At 30.5% G+C, this 22,050-nt stretch overlaps 1 protein-coding gene across 1 annotated transcript; it reads right to left on the bottom strand.

The window, feature by feature from the left end:
* Positions 1 to 712: 712 nt before the first annotated feature.
* On the bottom strand, positions 713 to 21,618 carry LOC128386002 (trans-acting T-cell-specific transcription factor GATA-3-like). Its single transcript, XM_053344954.1, has 5 exons — positions 21,007 to 21,618; positions 20,214 to 20,940; positions 9,144 to 9,289; positions 5,004 to 5,129; positions 713 to 1,656 (listed from the first exon to the last, which is right to left on the bottom strand). The coding sequence occupies exons 1-5, from the start codon at positions 21,232 to 21,234 to the stop codon at positions 1,228 to 1,230; spliced, it is 1,656 nt and encodes a 551-aa protein (XP_053200929.1). The 5' UTR covers positions 21,235 to 21,618; the 3' UTR covers positions 713 to 1,227.
* Between the last annotated feature and the right edge of the window lie 432 nt (positions 21,619 to 22,050).

Here is a 22,050-nt window from a genome sequence, read left to right as displayed (position 1 = left end):
GTAACTTTTCTCCAACAACAATGGAAATGGTCTTTCTCTTTATCTCACATTTTCGCTGCTAAGGTTCCAATTGAAAATCCATGTTAATAGTAACTCAAGTTCCAAGGTGGTAAACAAAATGATAAACTTTCTATTCTTTGTTTCCATCAATTTAGTTGAGACAATTTAATAAATTGTCCAACAACACGATGTCCTCACTTACCTTTAGATCTCCACTCTCTTCCCATACACTAATCATAATCGTAACTAGGAAGCGAATGCTTGTCAGTTATAATTGTCAGCAATTGCCTTTCACATATAATTGGCCATTCACTTAATTGCTTCTCAGTTGATAATTAATTACAATTAACTTTTCAAAGGAACTGTTTTAATATCAATATTTTATACTCTTTATTTTACTTAGCCATATACAGATAATATAAGTACTATGAGAGGCAGAGAGAGAGAGAGAGAGAGAGAGAGAGATAGGAAGAGATGAAGATTAAGGAACAGATGATGAGAAAAGAAAAAGAGATTGAATCAATTTGTTTTTTCTTCTTTTTCTTTCAAGTGATTTACAATAGAAACCATTAAATATTCGTGTTAATTCAATCAATCGTCTTCTTTTCCTTTTATTTATCAATTCAATTGTAATTAATCACTTCATTTATTCAGTTCGTTAGGTGATAATATTTATCGAATACAGATCAACATTAATTATTCAATCTGAAGATCATTTGATAAGCTGAATTTTATTGTTGGCTTGGTTCATTTCTCATGAGAGTTTGGATGACAGTTTAAAAGAAACATGATGAAGGTAGAAAAGAGAGAGAGAGAGAGAGAAATGTGATGATCATAGATATATATGCTGGTCAAGTGATGAATTGACCATTTAAATGATTATAGAGGTGAAGATGAAGAGGATGATAATGATGAAAGAGAAAAAGACAAACATTATAATGGTGATGATGTCGAGTTGCAAATATCAAGTTGATTATTGGCTTGGCCTTTGATGCTGCACAATCGCCAATTGATCTTGACCAAGAGAATATCAATTCATGGAGAGTTAATCAATTTCGCTGCATTTATATTCTTTTTCAAGATGAGTTAGTTAATAAAAGGATTAACAATAAAAAATGTAATTCCATCATTATCTTGTCTCTTCCTTTCTCTTTCCTTGATAATATGTCGATGTGATGATAATGATTATGAAAATGACACGATGATAATAATTAATTAATTTATGTATTAAGCCATAGCACCGACCATGCTACTTGTTGACGGTAATCCCAATCCTCCAGCTCCCATCGAACCCAGAATTTGGTTACTAGCCTGGAATGAGAGTGCCGATAACCCATGACCTGGATGATGTTGATTGGGTCCCATGTGCATACCTGTGTGACTTGACATGAAATGAGATCCACCCATGCCTAGGGGCATATTACCTGCACCATGAACATAGTGATTAACAGCTGACATGGCGGACATTGAGCTCATGGCGGACGATAAATGACCATGAGTTGGTGCAAAGCTACAAAAAGGTTTCGATGGATCCAAAGGTTTTAAAACGGGAACTTCGGTAATCGGTAAAAGACCTTTCTTTTTCTTTCCCTTCGATGATAATTTTCTATTACGTGTTTGGATTCCATCTTTTTTCATGGTCAAGGGTCGATTCACCTAAACATAAGAATCAGTTGACAATCAGAATTAGAATTAGAATTAGTTCATCATTGATAAATCGTTATCATGGAATAAGAAAAAACAACAACAGCAAAAAGACTCAACTTAAACTAAACGAACCGTTACTTTTGCTTATCATCGATGATAATATTCACTTTGGTGATTACTCGTTCCTTTGCTACTGAAGATTCATATTCACTTTATCTTAATCTTGATTATCTTTCATATTTACTTGAATATCAACTGTAACTCAAATTATCTGATTGAGGTCATTGATTTGAATTAAACCTTAATCATTACGAAAACGCCCGTAACTTGTATTTAGAGTTACATTAGTTAACTAATTTTCCATTTCTTTTTCTGTTTATCTGATGAAATTATCGGACAAGTTAAGATGTTTACTCAGGTAAACAACAATATCTGGTTGCTTACATGACTAAACTGTCGCATATGAACAAATGATAACAACAAACACGCAATCAAACTAATCCAGGTAAATGGAGATAAGAATAAGGTAAAAGTTCGTGAATCTTTTCCATTCTTATCAAAGAAAACAATCATTTCTGTTTAACATCATCATTATCATCTAATGATATTAAAGACTATCAACAATCTCTTGTTGTTAATTGGCCCGAGTCTATCGGGTCGATCTTTCCAATCAATTCAATTCTCAATCCATCATGGCCCCGATTCAAAACTCCTTCAATCTTGATAAATGAAAACTAATCATCTCCACAAAGAAAACAATTGAAAGGTACATTTGATGGATGATACATAATTGAATTGTGGCTAATGAAAAATCAACATTAAACATTGTTAATTGTGTTGATTAAATGAATTTGAAAATAGATTATGGAAATAATAGAAACTCGATACAAAAGTAACAACAAACAATCAACTGAATTCAAACATCACAATTTACAAAATGATATAATAGCAACAGGGAATCACGATTTTTGTTGTTATGGTGATGAAGGAACTTGTTGAAATTGTACAAATGATACATTAGAATCTTAATCTCATCCTATTATCATTATCAAGATGATAATGATTATTATACAACCGGATAAACTGTGGCCTTGTGATACTCACAATGTAAATTATAGTTGGCAGAGTGTGAACTGATCAACCCAATCGCAATTGAACAAAGTGAAAAAGTGTAAAGCTTAAGGAACTTTGAATGATAATAATAATAATCATGATGATAATTCAAAATTTACCACATCAACTTTCAAATATCAGTTATCACATTTTTGTTTCTTAATTCATGTTCAAGGTAAATAAATATTACATTTTCTACATACATTTTATTTCTCAGCTCTAATTATCTACATCATCACCTTGTTGTTGATGCTTCTCCTAGGAAATGTTTGGCCTCTTCATTTGTATTTCATTCTAATCTTTCATGAGGATGTGCTCAGGATAAGAATGAATCTTTCCCTTCAAAACCTAAGACAATTTCTATTCTCTTTTCATCTTCATGATAATCATTTCTACTCAAGAATAAGATATTCCAAGTAAAAGCCACAAACTTATCATCACCTCATCATCATCATCATTATCATTATTTTCTTATAAGAAGATGATGATAATAATCTCTCTCTCTCTCTCTCTCTCTCTCTCTCTCTCCACGAACCGGTTGTCCGATTGATAATAACAGATGATCTTGTTTAGACTTACATCTATTTATCTTCTCTACTCTCTCACCTATTTATCATCATAGAGTAACAATTATCTTCTCAACACAATGTTAACACACGCAATTGGATGCGAATAGTAAATTTCATCTAAAAAACATAAACAAATGATAAAATCCAATTATCGTTGCTTGTGGACACACAACCGTTAATCACAAATTGTTATCAATTTAATGGCAATAATTGAAAGCGCTGTTTGATTAACAGAAGCTAAATAATCGTCATTAAATTTGTAGAGATAATGATGATTATGCTCAACTAATTTAGTTATTATCAACTGATTATCTGGCTTAATTCAATTTGAATCAGTTTAATCCATTAACTTATCGCTAATCTAATAACAATATCGGCAAAAAATGAGGAGCTGTTTTTTATTAACATTGTTAATTTTAATGTTGTTTTTTGGCAAAAGGACCAGAAACTTTTGGTACATGATGAGCATCATGAAGATCATGAGTATCATGTGTACAATGTAATGTTGAGCTGAGTTGATTGACTTGAGTTAGAAAAAGTGTTTCAAGATGATTAAGATTCAGTTAATCTCATTAGAGTTTAAGCTCCATTGTTCATCTTAATGTCTCATCAATTAACGAGAGTCTGTACTCACTCCTTTCTCCATTATTCAATCATAATAATTAAAGGAAAGTAAAGAACAATTTGTAATTAAATTAAATCTAATCTAAATTAACTTATTAAATCTTTTAAATCAATTTACCTTGAAAACTTTGTTGTTATTTTCATGAAAACAATCAAGGTTATCGTTAATTGATTAACTACTGTAAACAAACAACAGAAATCAAGATGTAAATTGTGCAAACGTTTTGATCGCTCTTTCGTCTTCTGTTAACTATCAAATTTAATTACAATTGATTAACAATTTAGATTAATAAATGGCCATTTCTTCCTCCAATTAATTAATCACTTGTTTTATCTTATAGCCCATAGGATATTTATATTGAAATGATTAACTAATTAGTTGGAAAGAAAAATCCTTGAGTTAATAAAACGACAAACGTTATAGCGGTTAACCGATGGTTGCGACTGATTTCTTATCGCTACTAAACATCATATGTCACATCCCTTTCATATTAAAGTGGATGAGTCTCAACTTACTATAAAGATGAGGATGGAGATGAAGATGAAGATGAAGATGAAGATGATGCTTGGGTGATAAGGGAGATTGGATGTGGTTGTCACGGTTACAGAGTTTCTGGCTCCAGAAAGGCGACAAGATGATTCTCTCTGAGATATACAGAGTATATTTAGCATCTTCAGCATCCCCACAATATTCATTCAACTATATCAACTCACTTGGCACCAGACATTTTCCTGTGTCACCAAAACAAACCATCGCATTCTTGTTCATTCAAGGGAAGATAATATTTATCCTTCTTCCTTTTGCTCTCACCATTTCCATCTCCATCTTCATTTTTATCTTCATCTTCATCTTCATCTCATCAACATCATCGTCATCAAATTCGTACCAACTCACAAGACCAAATCTCCAACATTGAATCATATTCGATATTCATTGAGTTGATGATAAGATTGTATTTCCATCTCTCATTGAATTTACAGCGAGTTATCACAGTTCGTTGTTGGTGTTTTTCCCTCACAATCAATGACAATAACAAAATGAAAACTTACATTATGAAGTTTATAGTAGAGACCACAAGCATTGCAAACGGGTTCGCCATTATGGTTGCGTCGCCATAGTGTTGTTGTTGTTGTTTTACAATTGGCACAACTTGTCCCCGCTCTTCTTGATGCAGACTATTGTTCAATCATATGGTAGAAATAAAGGAAAATAATATTAATAATCTTCTCAGTTTGTTTAACCTTAAATTCATCAATTGTCATTGCTCATCATCATCATTATCTGTTATTATTACTTAACATTCCTGATGAACCAACGAATTAACATTCTTTCCATTTAAATGGATCAACTTAGCTTGACCGTTTTAAGACTACGAATGAGCTTTTAGCGTAAATGATACATCGACTCGATGCTTGGATAATCTTTCAAAATATTATCTTAATAAAGTTACTTTAAAATCCAAAGAAAATAATTCAAATTCTTTTCAGTGTCGCCTCTCAGCTTGAATTGTAATCGCTGTCGAAATTGTCTCTTAATTTGGCAAATTAATTCAAATTAGAAGCAATAAATCACCAACATTGTTCATTCCTTCACTCAATTAATAATATCAAGTAACTTGTTTCCTTAAACCTTGAACCTCTTGATTATTTGATTGATTGATCAATGAAACAAACAAATTGATTTGTTAAAGTAAAGTTAACATGTAATTATAATAATCGGTCTAATTTAAAGTAAAAAACATTAACCACGTTTATTATTATCAAATAAATATTATGGTCCAATTAAGTATCGATACTTTGAGATGGATTAACTGAACGTGATTGAATTACGATGTGTGTGGCCCGATGATTTTGAGAGCGAGAGAGTTACAATGATAATAAAGAGAAAAGGAAAGTTTCAATTAAATTGAAAGAAATGGGAGGTTCGAGTAATTTGAATAATAATAACGCGACTCCAAGGGACTTGTTTTCACTGGGAGTTCACCTTTGGCCTTAATGGATGTTACCTGAAAGTCAAGAGGCTCCGTAGTTGGTCCAATATTATATTAGTATTATTATCTATCAATAGAACCAATTTGAGCTCAAGTAGTGACAAGTTGGTTTCTTTTTCTTTTGTACCAAATTGTATTATTATTATTGATGATGATCGCATGTCCATTTTGGGAGGAGTTGGAAGGAGTGAGATGATCATCTTTTATTAATATTATTATTATCGGGAAATGATAATGTTATTCAAGGTAAAGGTGAGTTTCATGTGTGAGAAAAGGTAAAGGAACCACAAAAAGAGAGAGAGAAAGAGATGATCTAATGGGTGGAGTTGACAAAATAAAATCTCTATGGTAAATAAAAGAAAACACAAAGAGAAAGGTAATAACAATGTAGAGATTGAAAAGAAAAGAAAGTCAATGAATCAATTTTATTGATAACTAATATTCATGGTTGAGATAATTCAATTCTCTCCATTGGATATCCTTTTGTTGTCTTTTCTTTTTACCTTCATGTTAATTTCCTGAGAAATTAACAAATGAACTGACGATGAAAATAATATCACATCGAACGCCCTTTTCTCATAAATTCAAACTATCATGGAATCATCTTGAACATGATTGGTATGAATAATACGATGTCGTGATTAAGATGATGATGATGAGATACAAATTATTCAATCAATTAAACAACAATTTCCTCAATGTAAATACTAAACTTAACAAGAAAATGATAATAATAGTGATGAAAATTAATGTTTAAAAGGTGATGACATGAATTCATCTTGCAAATGATGGAAAACAAGTAATAATAATGATGATGGATTGATGAGTTATTAGGCTTTTCTTAAATCATCTAAATTGCTTGGAGCATTTTTTTCAATTTCTATTCTTTCGGTTACATTAAACTTCATCTTCTTAGTGCGTTGGCACGAAAGAAAAGCTTCTTATGGTCCGAAATGTTCATTCATTTCGTGTCGTACATTTAACCTTCTCTTTCCATAGATTAAATGTTATCCGATATCCGAGGGAAACCAAGTAATTCAATATAAGGAAAGTGCGATGATAATCCAAGTCTATTAATATTTTGATAGGCGAATCACTCATGTCTCGATCCATCGATAGAAACATAAACTATCATGAAATGAGAAAACAAGTTTACATGGTAACCAGTTAATCCAAGTTGACACCAATTGACACAAACTCAGTTCGGTTTTATCTTGTTCACTGTTACCATGAACTCGTTTTTACTTTAATAAAGAGCACGATATGATCTTGGTGACAAAATTTGACAGAATTATTGTAACATAAGATGAAAAAAGATTAACTGAAATTGGATTAGCAAAATGGTTTCAATGTTAACCTTTTATTACATATAATTCAAAGTGTTTCAAATTTACGAGACAAAAATGTCCGGATGGTTTTAAATAGTTAATCTGATTCACTTTATCATCACCATTTTTTTACTTTCTCATAAATCTTATTACTTACAACGTTAAGCATCCGCTTGTCCACTTCACTATCATCATTATCATCATCAGGTAAGTCTTTTTATCGCTATTCCTTAATCTTTATCTTCCTGTTCACTTAATTTGTTATCGTTGTTGTTTTTGACCAAAGAATGAGAAAGAGTCATTTTCTTGATTTATCAACATTTTCATTCATCAGAATAAGGTTGAAGATTCTAAGGTCACTAGTGGTTGTAATCACTTCAAGTTGGATTGTAATTATTAACCGTTAATCAAGTTAAAATTGATTACATAATCAACTCAACAGATCAATTTAAACGGATAGAGATAAAAACTAAATTTGAGATTATATTTTTTTACTTTGAACTAGATTAAGGAGTCGATTGTTTAATTGATTGGATAATGTATCAAAAGTCAATCTCTTTTTATAATCCATTAGCAATATCCTTCATTAGTTTGGCTGAAATTTGTACTATTCTTTCATGAAATTGAGCATCTTCTCGACTAATCTTGACAAGAAGGTGATGAGCCGAATGTAAGTTTAATCCCTTGACAATATTGTTGTTTCATTGATACAAATTAACTCAAGTAAGTTAAAGTTAATCAACTCGTGTTATCAGCGTGTTCAGACAGCACGTTATTTCAACCGGAAAGATAGAAAAGTTACTTGCGAATAAAAAACAAGTAAAAAGTTAATCCAATTTTTATGATCCAATCAGTTACATTAAGTGACACCACAATTGTCATGTTCAATGTCACTTTGTGGTACATCAACTTGAATGCTATCAAATTGATTGCACGCAATCAACATGATTCTTGAGATGCAATGTAAATATTAATTCAATCGATACCAAGACCTTCCAGTAACTGTGCAAGTTCCTGTGAGCAAATTATCCGCCAATTTTACACACTCAGTTCTAAATAGACTCCCTGGTGAGTCGAGTTCCTCCTTCTCTTGGATCCCTGATGAGAATCTTGTCACAAACAAACTGATATTCAATAGAAAAACTACTTGTTCTTTTTTATTAAAAATCATTTTTATTTAACATTTAAAGAGAAAAGAAGATGAAGATGAAGATGAAATGAGTTGGGCTGAATTTCTCATCATCTCACTAGTCACCTTTTCTTAAGAGTCAATCTAAAAGGAGAATCAACTGAGTGTATAAAGTAACGAGAAAAGAAAGAGACACTTTCGTAGCCTAAGGGTAAATGATGACAGGGAGTTGGAATGAAACATAAACATGGGAGATGAAAAAGGGAGAAAGAGAATCTTGATAATCTTGGCTCCATCTTGATTTGCCTAAGGTCAAATTCTACCCTCACATTTTGGCCTTAGAACCTTTTTTGAGGTTGTCATCGTTGCTTTTTCATCTCTTTTTTCTTTCATTTCCACTTATTCTCTTTCTTTCTTTGTCTAGACAAAGACTTTTCTGCCTCTTCCTCTTTCGAATCAAGGTAGACAAAGAACAAGGAAAATGTTCCATCAACAGGTAACCTTCTCATCTTCTATCGCTTCGAAGTATCGAGCGAAAAACACTGGCCTAAACTCTAAGGTGAAGAGTCCAGACGGCGACAATCACCTGAAGAACCTTTTTAGTGTTTATTTATCTATTAGAAGATTTAACAAGTTTCTCCAAATGAGATTCATGAGATGAAGTAGATGGAGGAGATAATCGAGATAATGATGATGTTCAACAACAATGGAAAATGAATAATTAATTAATTAATTAACTTACCAATCTTCTTTTGGGCTTGATTAACGGTCTATTCTGACCATTCATCTTATGGTAAAGTCCACAAGCATTACAAAGGTAATGACCTGTTCCATCTCGACGCCAGAGAGGAGTTGAAGTAGCACCACAATTAACGCATTCTCGGCCCTCTAGATGATCAACATAATGAATGAATGAATGAATGAATGAATATGTGTAGTAATTAAATTAATGATAATCATAATACTCGTAATAATAATCATGGTAATTAAGGTAATGATAATAATAAGGATTAAGTGTGAATTAAAGTGTAAGTAACTATTATCAATTATCAAGTGTCCAACAATTAAAATCAAAAGGTCAAATTTAGATGCAAATAATGAAAATGATAATATGGTTCACGTTAATTACATTAAACAAACAATTAAAATGGAGTAAATTTTGATTACATTTAACTCAATTAAATAATTAACATGTAATTAATTGATCGGGGATGGGGAAGGAAAAAGGAAAGATTAATTTTAATTTAAATTGTTTGGTCTTTAAATTGGTTTCATTTGATTATCGGTTGTTGATTTCAATTGTTATTTGATTGTTGATGTTGATTAACCAGCATTTATTATGGTAACAAGTTGATTGTAGCAAAAGTCAAGTTGATCAAGTCTCTGGTCTTTCATTTGATTTGATGGTTCACAGATGAGATGGGTAACATTAACTACTCCAATTAAATCAGATAATTAACAATTAACAGTTCAATCGATTATCAGCATTAGTGTTAATTTAATTTGAAATTAAATCAAAGAAACAAACAAACAACTTCCCTTTTAAATATTAACCTTGAGACTTTGAGTGTTACAGTTCTGATCGCATTCACCAAACACATACATTGGGGCGTAATTCAAGTGACTACAGTTAACTGTTAATTTAAAGTTGAATTAAAATTAGCTGATTGTAATCAGTTGAGAGACAACAGTTTAAGTTTAAATAATTTAATGCATTAGATTAATTGGACAGATAATTAATCATTTTAAGCCAATCATTTTCTGACACCGACAATTGTAACAATTTGATAACATTTATCAACAATTAGATGAACCAATTTAAACTTTCAACTGCAAGTCCAGTGATTTATAACAATCAACACTCAATGTTCACAATTAACTAGTTCACCAAATGTTAATAATAAACTACTCTCATTATCTAGGCCCATCATTCAAAGGATTGTGATAGTAATTTAACTTTTAATTGAAGTAATTTATTCTTGATGATTGATAATGGAAAAGGAAAAACTGTTGATTCAATTTCCAAATCAAAGATATTTAAGTACTTGAATTAACTAACGACTCAGATTAAATTTAATTTTGTCAAATAAAGAAAAGCTTAATTAATTGACTTGGTTTAATTAATTAATCAAAAGTGATCATCATGACGATTCCCTGAAGTTGCAATTAAAATGATTTTCCAAGTTGCGATTTTCGTAAACACAATTTTCAACCTTTTCCAATGAAATGATAATTGTTGTCTAATTTACATTCTTCGTTAGTCAATTATTGCCTAATTATGATGATTATACTCTAAATGATGATGGAGATGATGAAGATAATGATGATGATCGATCAACATTATTATACCTGTTGACAGAATTATGGTCAAAATGATTAGTTGTAAGGTAAACATGATAACCAATTAAGGATAAGATTATTCAAATGAGCTACAAGATATTAATTCAATCAGATTAAAACAATGATTATATCAATTATCATGTAAAAAGTTGTCATGTCACTGAAGATAAATTTAATTTGATTGTTGTTGTCTTGCTTATCATTGCATAAACTATTTTGTTGACCTTTTTTGTTTCATGTTGATTGTTGTGAACATGAGCATCAACATGAGCATGAAATTGTAGTCTGAGATTAATAAGTGGTCAACCTCTTGGAGGTTTACAACCATGAAAAGAAAACATCAGTAACCATCCGATTCAATGTTGGTTTTGTGTTAATTGTTGTCAACCTGAAAATGAATGAGCTTACAATTAGAATGATTAGAACGGAAGTTTTTTATTATCCATCATCATCATCATCTTGTTATTATTGTGCAAAGACATGAGCCTCGTAGAAACAACTATTTGGACCTCAAGATGCCCTAAAGGGATTTCAATTCAATTGGGTTTACTAATTGTGTGGCCTTGATTAAGAAACAATTATATTTATTATCATTTCTCTGTTTCTATTAAGTATTCAGACAAACAAACAAACATAAACTGTAATCATCAGTCTATTGATGATAATTATGATGATGAGTCTCTCTAATTGATTCAATCAATGCAATTAACTTTCAAGTCTAATTACAGGTTAGGAAAAGTTGTTAATTATCTAACCAACAGGTAACAGTTAATCCATTAAATCATTTATCGAACAGATTGATTAAAGACAAATTGTGATTGATTGTGATCGTTTATATTTCTTTCTATTGATTTAACTTGATTGCGCTTTCTTCTTGCGATTCACTTGCAAATTGAAACAACAATTTAGCCTGAAAACATAATTTAAAAGAGCAACAATTAAACATCGTCCGTTAAATTGCTTCTCTCCATGTTTACCTTTATAATTATTTAATCAAAAGTTGAATTGTTGTTTATTAAATTTTACCTTTAATCATAATAAAAGATTAAAGATTGAACAAAATTCTGACAAATTGATTACCTTTAATTGACCCAATTTTTAATTAATATTCCTTGCAATTCATTTGCATGAGTAATTTAATTTAATCATATCTTTTAATTGTCCATAAATTAAATCAGTGATTTGTTTTAAATAAATAAAAGTGAAAACAAGAACAAGAACATGGCAATCAATGAATTAATTGATTAATTTCTATTCTTTTGATTAAATGGCAAGAGAATCTGATAGATGAACAAGTTGGAAGATCATATTGATCAGAAAGTCACAAGAATTTCAGGTTTTCGTTGAATCAATTTTCTCAAGATTGATAAAATTTTCCTTCTTCCTCATGATAAAGATTCAGATAGTTGGTAAACTAACCCCTGGGTTAGCAAACAGCGAATGATTTATACCCTGGCCCAGCCTAAATTACTCGAGATAAGAAAAATTTCCGTTTTAATGTTCCCTTTTTTCAGGTAAATTGCAAGTTGGATAATCTAAACTCAGCATGTGGACTTTTGTTGAAAGTGATTAACTGATTAACTGATTAACGGACTCAAACATTTAATCAATTGAAATGATTCAATTTAGGTTCATAAAGATGTCAATTTATATTGATGTCTATTCAAGTGGTTAATGGTTACTCATTATTTAGTTAATTGTTTGAATAGAAACCAAACTAAATAAAAGTGATTAACTTGACTTGTTTTAAACAAACTAATTTTCTTACTATTTCATTGAGGGAAAGTTATGAACAATTTATTTCTTCCAGCCCATAATTTATTGTCTTGATGTGCTAATTGTTTGAGTAACTAACTCAAGATTTGTCTCTTTCGTTATGACCGGATTATGACAAGTTATTAGTCGGATCCATGTCAAAGTACAATTAAGTTAATTGTTGACAATTAAATATTTCATAATAACAAGAAGCAGTTTAAAGAGGAACATGAAATGTAAGGTGAAAAGTACCAACAATGGATCTGCAACACTCACTTTCTGGGTAAAACTCGTTGGCCCTTAAATAGTTATTATGATAACGAACCTTGAAAATGGTTTCGTTTTGTCAAGAGAATCGTCATGTTAATATTTGGAAATGATTCCAAAGAGAAAACATTAACCAAAAGCCTCACCCACTTGAAGAAACAAAAGTTTCTCATTCTGTGAATTGTTATTTTGTCAGAGATTCAAAGTTAATTTGCAACTAAAGACAATTTTCATTTAACCAAAAGTAATTAACGATTGTCATTAAAATCCTAATCATAATCATCATCATGATAATTGATCATAATTATAATATGATGATAAAAGTAGAAAGTGGAAAGTGGAAAGTGTCTCAATCTGATATATTGACGATGATACAATTTGATAATCGATCCAAATAAAATAATCAGTCTTTTGGGTTAACTTGTTGATAATCGTAATCAGCTGATTTTGCGAAGAAAAGTTTTTTCTTTTTATCTTGAAAAGAAAACTTGTAAAAATGATGAGAAGATGAAGAGGAGTGACTACCACCCAGTTTGGTAGTTAATTTGATAAAATTAAAGGTAATTTGATGAAACATTTCAGGTTTGGTTACGTTGAGTTGATAGTAACTTGATTTGAAGAAAAACCTTGAAGGCTTCAAACTATCAACAAATAACAACAAAAGCGATAATGTTTTACTTGTTTATTTCTCAACAAAAGCAAAAAGCAAACATATTAACTTGACTTAATAACTGATAATAATGATAATCCCTGTTGAGATCATCACCCATCATAATCTTCATAATCTCAGGGTGGCCCATTCAGATTCAATATAATAATGTGACATCAAATATTTTGTTACATTTAAAAAGTAATTAATCATTTCTTAAGTAGCTTCATAAGCTTCTTATCAAATTAACAAATCAAACGAATATAAATAAACTCAATTTATAGGAGATGAGATCATGTAATCAAATCAATTGATTTCCAATTGTTTTTTTTTGTGATGAGAAACATGAAAATAAGCAAATGATACAAGTTTTGTGTAACATTTGACAGTCGCTTTCTCGATTCTCATGGAAAATAGGATCAACAAAACGATTCAAATTTTTCTTTCTTGTCTCTGTTGTTTATCAATTTATTCATATTTCATTTCATTTTATTCTATTTCTCAATTTCAATATTAACTTTCTGATTGATAACATGAACACAAAATGATGAATTATTTGTTACAATAAGATTGTTCTTATTTTCATGTGAAAAATTCAGATTCAGTGACTCGATTGAAGTAACATTCAAACAATTTTATATTTGATTATCTAAAGCTGATTATCAATAAAACGTAATTTAAATGGACACAAATTAATATAAAGTAAGACAAGAAAAACGAGAGAGAGAGAGAGAGAAGACAAGTTTTTTTTCTTTCAAGGAGAATGAAAATAAAAATGAAATGACAACGATGAGAGAGAACAAGACATGAGGACATCACCAGAATTTTAAAAAGTTTCTCCAAAGCAGATTGATGAACATAGATGGCGGTCTACTAAGCATCAACAAGTTGAGTCAATGGCCTCGAGGCAAATATCAAGTAAGAAATGAGATGATGGAAAAGAAAGAGGAAAAGGTAAGAGAAAAGGGGAAATCAGTGGGTGCTTAATACCTGTTCCCATGTAGCAATTAATGAACATGAAACAAAAGGAAGGTTACCCTTTAAATATCATTTGACCTTCTCCCGTCGTTTCGGACTTTTCTTCCTCTCTCTTTCTCATCTTCTCGTATTAATATTGAATATGAAGCTTTTACCTGAGATTTTATTATGTTTCTTTTCCTGTTAATCGATGCATTCAGTTGAAACATTGAACATCAATTAAACAATTTTAATATAATTTCACTGTCAATTCTATTGTTATTTACCTAGAAAAATAAACAATCAGGTAATAAATGAATAGGAATAGGGATATTCATTGAGAAGAACAATTAATCACAACTAATCACATTTGATTTGGTTGTTGTTGATGCTGTTTATTCAAAATTAAAGGTTATACATGTCAACAAAATGTTCATCTAAATGTTATTAAAAGTGATTAACTATGAAAATGAAGAAACAATTTATCAACAAGCGAAATTGCTCTTGACAAGATCAGAGTTACAATTTGGCGGGAACCTTATTGGTTCCCTTGCAACATAATCACGATGATGATGAGAGATGATTACAGTTAAATAGCCTTAATAATCATTTAAGATGAAAAGCTAAATATCATCATGTTAATAATACACTCGAATACATGAAGAGCTTATGTTTAACTGATGAAACGTGCTCAGGTCACTTGAGGATCTTGTTAACTGTCATTAAAATAATAATAGTAATGAGTGAATCTGAAAGACCACGAATACTGTTTACACGTTGTATGTGTTGATTGTTAGTTAGCACAAAACAAAAGTAACAAATAAGGTGCAAAGATTACCAACAATCAGGAACTATATTCAAATTCATATGAAAGATTGACCTTAAGTCTAAATCAAGGTAATAATAAGATAATCATACGATTACCTTGCAGAACTGGTTGAAGATGAGAATGAAAATGATACGGTGATGATTAGATTATCCAGATAAGATTAATAAATCGTCAGTCTTGTTACAAGGTAACTTTTTCTTCACCAATCAACACCTTTCACATAGTTTCTTCATCGATCAATTGAATCAGTTTAGTAGAAATGTATTCGCATAGTAACAGAATCGATACATTTCCAGATAAGATTATTTCTATTAATAATAATTCTAGTATAGGATAAGATTGCAACATATCGATATGATCAGTAATTTGATGACGATCATGTTGAACGATTATCGCAAATCTCTGGTAAATTTAACCAATTTTCTGGTTTAACCTTAATTTAAACCAGGATATGGTTAAAGTTTCAATTTCCTTCCTTTGAGAAAATTTATTTTTGTTCATCAATTTAATTAAATTTTCTCTGATTAATTAATTAAAAAATTACGAAGCAATAGTTGATAATTTCCAGTAAAATCTCATAATCAACAATGAATTTGAACATTGAGTTGATTTCTTTAAAAATAATTATACTATCATTTCAATAATTTGTTATCGTCTCTCAATGAAGTTGAATTAATGCCTGAGGCTAATTTGAACTGATAATAAATAAATAGTCATAATCATGATTACATTTGATTCAGGTTAATAATTTACTACAAATTTGGTACAACAAAATGAAACTTTGTTTTCAAGAAAAAGTGTTAACATTGTAAGAGTTACAATGTTAATGATGATGATGAGAATTGAGATTAGAGGAAGACAATTAGATGCGAGGTTTGATATTTAAATCTAGTTTAATAACTTGAGTTAATTGTGATGAGAGGGAAGGGGTTTGTTGACAGTTAATAAGGTTCACAATTCTCACGAGTAGTCAAGATATTCAACTGAATTCTGTTGAAGTTTAGTTGATGAGCTTCGAGGCTCAAGTCATCATCATTCTCTTTCTCTTCCTTCATCATCTCGTTCTTGTTCATCTTCTTCTTTCTCTCTCATGGTCAAAATGAGCATCATCATCTTCCTCATTACAGGATAAGAGCTTTAATCAGGCCTGACCTGAATCCGATTATTAACCAACAATTAATAATCTCTTTTCTTCATTAGTTGAATAAATGATATTCATCTTCCGGTGAAAAGTGAATAAGTTCATTTCCAATGCATTGATCATTCAATTATGATTAGAAAGTAATAACTGTTAATGTGAATTAATTGGTATCAGTTTAATTGTTCCCTTCTAATTGTGATTTAAAAAAGTCTTTTGTGATGTTCATCTTGTTAATTTAATGTGTGACCATTAACAAGCTATTATAATGAGCTTTAATTAACAGTTTGAATGAGATTTAATCGCCTCAGGAAATAAGATGTTAATCCATCATTGAAAGTTACCATGAAAAGAATGAATTTTTCTTCTTTTTTCTCTTGGACGAAACTTTTTTCTTTCTAATCATGAACTGGCCTCAACTTGATTCATCTCCATCCTCATCCTTTCATCTTCTGTCCCAACTAAATGATTAAAGTGCAAGTTTAATCATTTATTAAACAATAAACTAATTAATAGGAAGAAAACTTTGCTGTTGCTCTTAATTGTTTCTCCATCATCATTATAATCAATTGTTATTAATTTTTATTCTATTAATTAGTGGATAGAGAGAGAGAGAGAGAGAGAGAGAGAAATCAAGTAGCAACAATTCATCATCAATTGTGATTAATTTTCTGGGTTAATTGTTGAAGGAGTTAATTTAACAAACCATAAACTCATCTCAATTGTGGCTTAACTTGTCACATTAGATTAATTTGAATATTTGAATGTTGTAAACATCAAGAAAATAATTTCAATAATCTAAACTGAATCTGAAATGATAATCATGAAATTATCACTCGAGATTAACGAAAAGTTAACAAATCAATTATAAAATGTAAAGTAAAAATTTAATTCAAATTTTTACCTTTGAATTTTTGTCACGTTATTTATCATCTTCCAGGTAAATTGTATCATGGTAAAGATGAAGCCTGAAGACAATTGAATTTTCTGCCTCATATTTGAACCTCATTTTGTTATTAATCTAATAATAGTAAAAGCGCAATTTAATGAAACACAAATGAAGTTCCAATTGCTCAGAATAATAATGATCAATTCTGAATAATTAAAAATTTCTTGTTCCAATCAAACTAAAATTTGAATTCCTTTAGGGTTTTTATTAGTCAAGCCCAAGCTGAGCATTTAATGAGTAACCTCAACCACCCCTTAACTCCCAATTGATGTAACTAAATATTATCAAATTAACTGCAAGTTTGCAACAATTAAACAACGATAATGATGATTAGCAATGATGATTTGGGATGATGATGATTGTAAGGAAAGACAAATAAGTAAAGAATCATTAATTCACATCATCATTTGGATTGATGAAAGCAAATCAAGAAAAAGAAAAAAAAACTATTAATCTTTCGAATCATTTTAATAATGATCAAATTAACTAATTAATTATCATTTGATGAAAAGTTAATTCATGAAATTGAAGCTGATTAACTGCGAATCAAGAATCAATGTTATTCAAAAGGAAAAAGTAAATTCATTTTGCAACTGATTCTTTTTCTCTTCTTTCTCTTTCCCTTATCTTCTTGCCTCTTTCTTTTATCATCCTAATCTTCTGTCTATTTATCTCTCTTTTCAGTGTAAGGATGAACTTTGGAAAGGGCAAAAAGTTGATTGGCTTTTATGGTCTCAAGAAAAAGGGTGAACACCAATCATCTGGTTTATCGAGGGATCAGACTAATCAGACTAATCTAAGTCCAAGACTAATCATCTTTAATCATATCGTTAATCAGTTGTCTGAGACAATTGCCTAAGTCTTGTTGAGACCTGGACAACAACTGTAACAAGAAAAGGCTCCAGGGCATTTTAAAGATTCAATCTTTTAGGTTGTGACTATTCACTATGTTGGTCAGTTTCTTGATTACGGTTCAATAGATTTAAGATTGACCTTAACTCAGATTATAATGACATTTGACACTAAGTAAAAAATGACAGATTTCCAACGTTTAGTTACCTTCTAAATCTGATGATTAACAATAATTAGAAAGATAATTAACACCAGGATTTCGTTCAAGGAAGTTACTGTTTAGTCGTTTTTTAATTAACAGAATATTAAATTGGATTAATCGTGATTGAATGTGAATCAGCTCATCGTTTATATTGTTAACATGGACTAAATTGAGATGTTAACTTAATAATTACCTGTAACCCAATTGGCGATTATTAATAATAAATATGATTAAGGATCGGTGATTATCGAGTAAAAAGTATAATAAATTATCAACATTAAACTAGAAATGACTGTTAACTGTTTGATGATTGGGTGATTAGGTGATTAAAAAGAAACTTAATCAACTAATTTGGAAAACCTTTGATTCTGATTTATTAGATGTAATCAAACTTGGGGCAAGTTTATTTACACCGAAGTATTGAAAAGATAATAGAGTTTACAATTTATCAATTGTAACGATTTAGTTTGTTACAAGTTCATTTAACTAACTTGATGATTTGTAGTTTAGTTAAATTGCTTTGTGACGCTAGTTAATCAAACACCACCTCAAGGCTGTTCAGTTAAATTGTTTGTCCAAACTCAATTCAAGAATTGAGTATTTGTTTGCTTCCTTAATTGTGAATTAAGATTGTTAACAATTGATGGGTCAATCAATTGCAATTCAACAATAACTGGTTAAACATGACCATTAACAAGATTACAACTTTTTCTTAACCATTGAGGTTAACATTATATTGAAAATCATTTCCATTCAAAAATATAATTAAACTTAATCATTTGTTTAGTCAATTGTTTTGATAAACAATTATTTAAATCGATTGGTAATCAATTTATTTTTGGGCAAATTAAACTGATAATCAATCATCATTACCATAACTGTAACTGTTAACAGGAGCTACTGTTTCCTCGTTCAATTATCATCCTTGTATTCAAATGAGATTTCAAATTTTAATCAGATAATCTGATTAAATAACAAGTTGATACAATATTTTCAATCAACAACTTGTTAACTTTTAGAGTAAATTTGGATCATTTTTGTGAAATTGATCCTTGAAACAGATTAACTTGATTACTGTCAACACAACTAAAGCTCATTATTTTCATATTTCTTAAGATATAAGTGTTTCTGTAACATTTCTCAAGATTACCTGAGTTTCTGTTGCTTTTTTTCATTCAGGGTGATTGACATGATTCCATTTGCAATCGTATTATATAAAATCTTTTTCAATGAAAACTGTCAACAGAAAAAATGTTGCTAATAAATTGCGTTTAAGTTGATTACTTGTGGTTACCCGAGCTGTTTATGATTAACACACAATTAAATTAAATTATATGTTAAAACAATCAGATGAGATGATAGGTGATAAACTAATGTGATTGTTTCATTCAATCATCTTCATCATCTTCATCTCCTCCCATCTCATAATTTAATTCTGGTACAAGATTTACAAACATAACAAACTAATTTGGCAAAATTTTTGTTGTTAAAAGCTGTCACTTAATTGTATCTTAATTGGCTGGGCCAATGATCAAGGTAAATCAATCAAATGGTTATAATTACAAGTCAAGTCAATTGGCCTTCAATCAATTGCTTTCAATTAGTTTCATTGATTGATTTGATTAAATTTAAATGCTCAAGATCAATGATTCACTTTGGGTTATTAATTCAATTTTTGTATCAATTGCAATTAAAACGCTGATAATCATATTTGAACTGTTAATTATTTCATCTGTATTGGTTAAATTAGCTGGTTATCAGGTTAGAAAGTTGATTGTTGTTAGTGTATCAGCATTGATTAAGTGTTAAATTGTCAACTGTTAATTTCGTGCCAACAATAAGTTGATATTTTTTGCTGAGATAATCAATCTTACCGGAAGCTGACCTTCCTTTGGTCCTCGATTTGCTGCTGAGATTTGAATGTGAACCGGATAAAGACTTAGAACTACTATGGAAAATAGATGGAGCTGAAGATGCTGAATGATGGTGATGGTGATGAGGATGATGAGGGAATCCATAAGAAGGTGATGAAAGGTCAGTTGAACTTGGTGATGAACTTGTTTGACCATTGCTACTACTGTTGTTGTTACCATAATAACTGGTATGATGATGATTTGAAGATAAAGGATGAAGAGATTGGTGGTGAGGATTAAGATGAGAGGATAAATGTGAAGGATGAGTGAATGGAGATGGTGATGATGATCCATTGATTGGACTTGATGATGAACCATTGTTATTATTTCTACTACTATTATGATCATTATTATTATTAGAATTTGAATTATTACCTTCACGAGGTTTATTTAAGCTACTGTTTAGACCATTGGTATTACTATTACTACTTGTTCCACTTGCCACTGATGACACTTCAATATTATTTGAATTGTTGTTGTTGTTGTTGTTTCCACCCTGATGATGGTGATGGTTGTTGCTGTTTCCACCTCCTCCTGATCTTCCTTTGCTTCGAGACTCCAAAGATGAATGAGAATTAGAAGACTTAGAGATGTGTAACATTGAAGGTGCTGAGGTAACACTAACTGGACCACCAGAGGTTCCAGTTAAATTGGAGGTAGCCACATGATTAGAACTTGCCAAAGGAGCCTAACAATTTACAGAGAAATGACACAATTAATCAACGATTGTTAATCATCGACCGATAATATTTACCTGGAATTGAAGTCGTCCAGCGATCGAATTTGAACAATGTGAAGGATGATAAGGATGAGCATTATCATCCGAATTACAGTTACTTGATCCTGAAGCCCATGAGGGTGAGGCTCTTAGTCCTGAATTATCTGAATCTGATGAAACATATTGTCCTCTGTACAAACCAATATAAGGATTCTGTTGATTTGCTGAATTGGTATAAGGACCAGCTACAAAATTCTGAAACATTTTGATATAATTATCAATGATTGAATGTTTATTATTAATTAATAATAAAATTCAATCAATTCTTTTACACATAAACAAGAAGATAAACAAAACAATAGTCACTTTTGTTCACTTGATTGTTAAGACGATTCAATAATTAATCCCTCGTGTTTTCCGATTATCACAAAAATAACACTGATTAGATGAAGATGATTAAAGATGATTAAGATTTTGAAGAAAAGTTGATTTTCACACAAAGATAAAGATGAAGAAAAGATGAAGATGAAGATAGAAAAAATAAGAGCCCGAAACGTCGGGTTTCGCGAACAAGATGATGATAACGAAAGAGAGAAAAGGAGAATTTGATTCTGTGATTCACTTCATTCTTCGTAAGGAAAATGTCAAACTGATGTTACATGAGTTGAGAGCATTTAGAAAGAGAAGAATGAGAGAGAAAAACGGGAGGAGTTTGGGTGCAAGAATAAAGTTCTATCATTGGTTGGATTGCATCGAATGGGTCGAACCAAGAAAATGTTATCATCCAATCGGATGATAAGCAAAAAGAGATTGAAAAGAAAGAGAACAAGATATTATTCTTCTCTTTCTTTTATCAACTTCATCTTCATCTTCATCATCATCTACATCAACCATCGAACATCATGTAGATAAAATGAGGATCAAGGGGCAGGGAAATCTGATGATGAAGGAGGCGTAGGAGAGAAAGAGAGGAAAAAGAGGAGAAAGAGGAGAAAGAGAAAGAAAGAAGAAAAGAAAGAGAATAGGAAAGTAGAAACGCCTTTCGAAATAACTTTCAAGTAACAGATAAGATGATGAAAT

Source organism: Panonychus citri, unplaced genomic scaffold (genome assembly GCF_014898815.1).
Source record: "Panonychus citri isolate SS breed McGregor unplaced genomic scaffold, ASM1489881v1 Contig00063, whole genome shotgun sequence".
Taxonomy (NCBI): domain Eukaryota; kingdom Metazoa; phylum Arthropoda; class Arachnida; order Trombidiformes; family Tetranychidae; genus Panonychus; species Panonychus citri.
This window is presented reverse-complemented; position numbering and strand designations above follow the sequence as displayed.